We start from the raw sequence: 6,553 nt of genomic DNA, 5'->3' as shown, positions 1-6,553 counted from the left end.
TATAACGGCTCTATAGCTGCCCTAAGGTGACAGGACATGCATTGTTATTATTCCATCTGAAGTCCATCATTTGAGGAATGTGTGTGACATAAAAGTCCAACATTTCCTTTATTACATTTTGCCAAAACAGTAGTAACATGGTCTTGCAGCTCATTTGCACTCAACACATTGGTAGCTCACTATTCTTTTCACACAAAATGAAATAGTCCTGTCATTGTCATCATCACGAGTATGGGAGCTAGAGGAAAAACAGATATCTTTCAGCGGGAAATTGACATAAACGTTTGGAGAATGTCTGGCATCAACATGGACTCTGGACCCTTTATACAAATAGGATATATCCACATTTCAGAAACGGAGATGCCTGAAATAATGTTGGACAACAATTAATGCACTGACATTGAATAATGCAACACTGAATAATGCAGCCTAAAGCCTTTAGTGTACTTAAGTAAAATACTTGAGTAGTTGCATTCCACCACTGCGTGAATAGTGTCTTTATGTGCAGGATTTGACGCTTTTCTCAATGTGAATCGTTTATGCTTTTATTTTGAAAGGCAACACGCCCAACCGGAAACATTCTTTTAACGACTGTAGTTGTCCTCACCTGCCTCAGGTCTCCACTGCAAACATCCCGGGGAAGAAAAAAAAAGAAGAAGAAGAGAGAAACCCGATGCCTGGCGAACTTACCTAACAGCGAGAGCAAAGCCAGCTCCCAGGTACGTTAAATATGGCGGCGTTTGAGTAACGTTTAGTGGACTGAACGAAGACGTTGTTGATAAGCGGAAGTTGTTCAAGCAAAACACACACGGTGCGGTCAAGACGGTGTCAACTGTATTGTCTTGTGCAGTGTGGAGAGAAGACCGACTTGGAGTTTAGGAGTTAGAATAAATCAAAAGGCACGTCGACAGACAGGTAAGATGAAAAAACTAAAAGTACTCGTAATTGCACAACAGAATTGATGCGCAATCCCGTTGATTAGTTAGCTCACTAAATTTGCTAAGCTACAGGAGTCGCTGTCTGACGTTTAATAGTGTTACACTTTTTTAGTAATGTGCTACTTCTAAACATGACAAGTGGAGTTGGTGTCCTGCCTCGTTCATGCACCAGAATATTTTTACTTTAATGTTAGCGGTTTTCTCTTCCGGCTTGCTCGAGACGGGGAGTGAAATAACCACAAAGTAGCTTTCTGTATCAGCTGAAGTCGGTAAACGGATCCTGCTAACTTAACGTTACCAGTATTTCTAAATATACACAGAGGGGTGAAGTGTTACCCCTGCAAAAAAAAAAAAAAAACCCACCAGGGGATCACAGGAGGACTCGGTGCCCTGCACCCCCAAGTTGGATCAGTGTATGTCTTGTATGTTTTGGGGTGCATAATGCATCACTTTAAACATTGCATTTAGATTCACAGCTCTGCATTTGAAGCTGTCACCAACAGCTAAATGTGTTTATTATGGAAGCTACCAGACTTGGTGAAATTTAAAAAAAGCCACCGTATATTAAATCTTTCCTGATTGGCTCTGTCACCTTCATGGCCTAGTTTTTTGTAGGAACTCGGAAAACCAGTGGGTCGTGTTTGCATGAAGTTGTTGTGGTTAGTAGAGATGAGCTGACATGCAGTAGATAGTGGCCAAAAGTATATGGACAGTAGAACCTTTATTCCATTCTTGTGCTTATTGCTGAGTCCATCTTTCCCAAGCTAAGGGCATTAATAGAGTATTAATATAGCTGCCTCTCTAGTCTTCTTTTCTACTAAGTTACTTTTTGCTGCCTTTGTGATCCAAGAAGCATCAGTGAGGTCCAACATTGACGTTGGGTGATAAGATCTTCAGTGTTCCAGTTTATCCTCAAAGGTGTTTTGGGGGTTGACGTCAGAGCTCTTTGCAGGCCAGCCAGGTTCTTCCAAAAAGTACATATATTTATGGACCTCGGTTTGAAACAGGAAATGACCCTCTTCAAACTGTTGCCTCAAAGTTCAAAGCACGCTATTGTCTGTTGTACAATAATATTTCCCTTCATTGGAGCTAAGGGACCCAAACCTTGAAAAACAGACCAGCGGTACATAAAAGTGGGCCGGTGTGTCCATTTATCTTTGGTCATGCAGTTTATATGAAAGGCTGGTGAGCTGGAGCCAAAGATTTATTTTTTTCTTCAGTATTTTAAAATAGCTTTGACTCGGAGTCACAGAATCACACGTTGCATGGATAATGAAAACAACTAAATCAATGCACCATGTGTCACAACCTTACTGTATGTTCATCCAGGGCTGGGTGAGGAGGAGAAAATCAATCAAAATTATGCAAAGTAATACAACTGTCTGCATTTTCTTTGCCATTAGCCTCCCATATGATCCCAGTTGTATTCTTTTTATCACCTGTTTATCAATGAGCTCTGAGATCAAACCATGGGACTCTTAATTATCGCTTTATTTATTTAAAGGAGGGCCAAGTAGTTAAACATATACACAGTAATGTTTAAAGAATAACGCAGAGAGAGCAACGCATAAACTACAGATTAACAAGTTCATAATAGATCAAAATATAAACCTTTTCTTTCTGTTGGTTTGTTGGGTTTATATATGATTTCTAACTTTAAGGCGTTTTATTGAAATGATTTGATGTTAAACGATATTTTCTATTCTGCTAGGTACTAAATTATTGTGAGGAAAAAGAAACTGGCTGTACAGTTTGTGCTATTTTTAAAACTCCCTTCATTTGTATTCATACGTTATCGTTCCCCATAATAGTTCTTTCCTCCTACTGCTCCCACTCACACGCATGCAGTGAGAGTTGCTGCTCTCGACAACTCTTCTGGCTTTGCCAACAGCATGTTTGAGCCAACGTTATTGTGACAGATGGACGTTATGCCCCCACCCCCCCTCCCTGAAAACGGGGGAGTTTGTTGTTAAACGTGAACCGAGAGCGATTGATGCGTCAGAGGAAACACATTGTTTTAATTGCAGTTGTTCCTTCTCCCATTTCTACCCACCAGGTGCTATGAGCAGTGAGCTGAACGTGCCGATGGGTTCCCCGGCCCCGGGGTTCTCGGAGCGATGCCCGGGTGGCGGCGGAATGGACTACAGGGACTGGGTGCGGCGCAGTTACCTTGAGCTGGTGAGCTCCAACCACCACTCGGTGCAGGCCCTGTCCTGGAGGAAGCTCTACCTGAGCCGGGCCAAGCTGAAGGCCTCCAGCAGGACCTCTGCACTGCTTTCCGGCTTCGCAATGGTCAGTCATACTCAGCGCAACACGACCTCTTAAAGCTGGTTCTGTATGCTTCATCCAATGAAACGTTTTCAGTTTCTTTGCTGCTTTGCTGGCAGCACATGGTTTCACTTCCTGTCAATACCATAACAAATATTAAAAAGCAAACAATCACCACAGTGACGTGTGGAAATACAGCTGCGGGCAGGAACTGGTTTTGAATTTCCTGTTTGTGCTTTAAGGATTACAGTGTTGTGCTGCTGAACAGCAAACGTTATGCTTATATATTTTGTTCTGGATTTCATTTTCTGTTAAATCATCATTACATTGACCAGTGCCTATTTGGGGCGTGGCCATTCAAACCCCTGGAATTGCTGCTCATTGCTTGTTGACTGTAGAGAAGTGAAGAAGAGTTTGTTTGTAACGTGAGTGTATCCAGCATCCGTGAGGCGTGGCCTGTAAAGGGCCTGCTGCGTACGACACGCTGGACTCTGTGAAGCCCCGCCCCCGCCGCTGCACAGAGCGCCATTTGCTTGTTTATTAAAAGTTAATTGAACTTTCCAAATTGCACCAACTTTCACTCAAATTTGAGCAATCGCAGCTTGTGACTGTTGTCTGTTCTCTGTCAGTGTTAGAAGATTGCTCTAAATACTACAATACCCATGAGCCTCAGCCACTTTTGCTATGGAGAACAGAGATGGGATTGCTGTTGCAAATTCAGAACACTTCATCAAACATTGACCCAGAATGTGAGATTGAACCTTCTTGAACTACTGAGTGTTTAATCAGGTTTCTACAAAGTGTAATCTTTACTTTCGACTTCTCCTTTCGTGGGCACTCAGTCAGAACAGGTTTCCGTACATGCACAATGTTTTGATGTGAGCCTTCTCCGGTAGTGACGTACACATGGACAGATAGTAACCTAGTTATCCATGTCTCTTTTTTTTTTAAACATAGGTGGCCATGGTGGAGGTGCAGCTGGAGATGCATTACAATTACCCTCCTGCGCTCCTCATTGCCTTTAGCGTGTGCACCACCGTGCTGGTGGCGGTGCACCTCTTCGCCCTGCTGATCAGCACCTGCATCCTTCCCAACGTGGAGGCCGTGAGCAACATCCACAACCTCAACTCCGTCAGCGAGTCGCCCCACGAGCGCATGCACTACTACATCGAGCTGGCCTGGGGCTTCTCCACAGCTCTGGGCATCCTGCTGTTTTTAGCAGAGGTGGTGCTCCTGTGCTGGATCAAATTCCTGCCTGTAGACTCCAGCCAAAAAGTGACCAGCTGCTGCGCCACAACGGCCACCACCGCGTCGGGGCCCACACCACCCCCAACTGTGCGGCACGACAGCGGTTGGCAGGCTGCTCTGGCCTCCACCATCATCATGGTCCCTGTGGGGGTGATTTTTGTGGTGTTCACCATCCACTTCTATCGCTCTCTGGTGCGCCACAAGACGGAGCGCCACCACCAGGAGATCGAGGAACTGCACAAGATTAAGATACAGCTTGACGGCCACGAGAGAGGCCTGCAGACTGTGTGATTACAATGACTGCAGCTTTAAAGGACTTCCCTTCGTGTCTCATATTTATCTCTTTTCTGACATTTGTTTTGGTCATCGTTAACGCCTCGCTTGGTCTCAGCGCCTCATTGAGAGCCAATACATGTCAGACTGCTAATTTATTCTAGGGGTAAAGTCGCGTTGTAGGACCTTGTATGTGTTCTACATCTGTTACATCTGTTGGTCAAGGGTCATATAAACGGTTTACAGAAAAAGGGCTAATATGTGAGTGCCATGTCTGTGTTTTTTATGTAGGTTTTGGTGACAATAGCCAGTTACATTTAGGATCTGGTTCCACTTTGGATTCACTCCGAGCCTAACGGATCTCTTATTGAATCTTTTATCTCACACCTTGTTAGGAAAGAGCTGCCGTCACTTTCGCCAGAGAAAATGGTAAACGCCATAAGTTACTTACCGCAATGCCAAAATGATGCAACTTGTCTGATTGTTGTGCTCTCTGTCAGCTGGTTCCTGTGCTCAGCCAAAGATTGTTTGTTAGCGAAAGAAGATGAACCACTCTTAACAGCAATCCAGGCTCAAAAGCTGCTAACAGATACTTTGAGTTGCACTTATTTCTGAAATCTATTTCCAGGTTAAATGGATTCACTATGAGATTTAAAAAGATGAATTTGTATTGAACCCCAACCTTGTCGCAGACATAATGTGGTCAGGTCTCACTGTTGACACTCAACCTGCCCCTCAGTCTGGCTCACATTTTACATGTGCTCGTTGTTTTCACTGTAAAGTGCCGAGTCATGCATCACAACGCAGGGAACGTGTCTTATGTCTGACTAACTGAGGCCATTTGTAAAGTCTTAAAATGTTTTTGCATTCTTGTAAAGTTGTTGGGCGGTTTACTGCGTTTTTAGGTCCAACATCTCAAATGCCTCAAACCTTTTGTCATTTTCCTTACGAAGACCATGGCGCATGTGTATAAAACGTGTCGAGTCGCTCTATTCTGCAGACTTGTGATGCTCAAAAGTGCTTAAATGTGAATGTGTCACTGTCCAAATATAGTTCTGCATTACAGAACTATTGCCTTTTTTTGAACTGCCGTTTTGCTAAAGATCTTTTTTTTTTTGCAGGGAATGTAGTTGTGCGAGACAAAGTTAAATGTTGAGGAGGACGGAGATGAGAACAGTCACGAGTACATGTTGTAATCAGCATTACCTTGTCCCATCCAGTTTAAATAGTCATCACGGAGACATTTCAGTAAGTGTGGGTTCACTAAAAGAATCTACACAGAGTTGGCACTTCCTTGGATGAGGTCAGATTATGTTACTGCGTTTAAAAAAAGAATAAAAATAAACTGTTATCACATTCCAAATAAGATGACTGACCAAAGTGCTGCTCAGTTTGTTTCTGAGAAGACACTTGTAGTTTAGTTGAGTGAGTGAGAGAATATCTTGCTTTGTCTCGTGTTTTGAGCTTCTTAAAGGAATACTGCGGAGGTCGGGGAGACCTGTGTTGGGAAGATGAAATTCACCGCCTGTAACAGACGTCAAAAAATAAAAACAATATTAAAGTTTTCATTGTCTCCTGTGTGTGTGTCTATAACAAATCACAGCCATTCAAAAGCCAGACGTATCCTAACTTTTTAATTACTATTTTCGACATACTATACTATGACTTTTTCAAGTCCTTTTTTCAGCTTACTATACTATGACCTTTTTTGGCATAATATACTGTGACTTTTATAAAACAATTGTCATTTTTGTCACACTATCAGTTTTTTTTTACAACATACTGTAATATGACTTTTTTCAGCTTATACTACGACTCACGACCTT

The 6,553-nt window shown here is 42.9% G+C and overlaps 1 protein-coding gene across 2 annotated transcripts; it reads left to right on the top strand.

Moving 5' to 3' along the window:
- Positions 1 to 592: 592 nt before the first annotated feature.
- orai2 (ORAI calcium release-activated calcium modulator 2) lies at positions 593 to 6,262 on the top strand. 2 transcript variants are annotated; one of them, XM_079171761.1, is made up of 3 exons: positions 593 to 719; positions 2,995 to 3,230; positions 4,164 to 6,262. In XM_079171761.1, the coding sequence occupies exons 2-3, from the start codon at positions 3,000 to 3,002 to the stop codon at positions 4,743 to 4,745; spliced, it is 813 nt and encodes a 270-aa protein (XP_079027887.1). In that variant the 5' UTR covers positions 593 to 719; positions 2,995 to 2,999; the 3' UTR covers positions 4,746 to 6,262. The 2 variants fall into 2 exon arrangements, with proteins under 2 accessions (XP_079027887.1, XP_079027888.1); XM_079171762.1 differs by having other exon boundaries at positions 599 to 915.
- Positions 6,263 to 6,553: the final 291 nt, after the last annotated feature.

The sequence above is a fragment of the Pholis gunnellus genome, assembly GCF_910591455.1.
Source record: "Pholis gunnellus genome assembly, chromosome: 13".
NCBI lineage: Eukaryota > Metazoa > Chordata > Actinopteri > Perciformes > Pholidae > Pholis > Pholis gunnellus.
The sequence above is the reverse complement of the archived record's forward strand: the minus strand, read 5'-3'. Positions and strand labels throughout refer to the sequence as shown.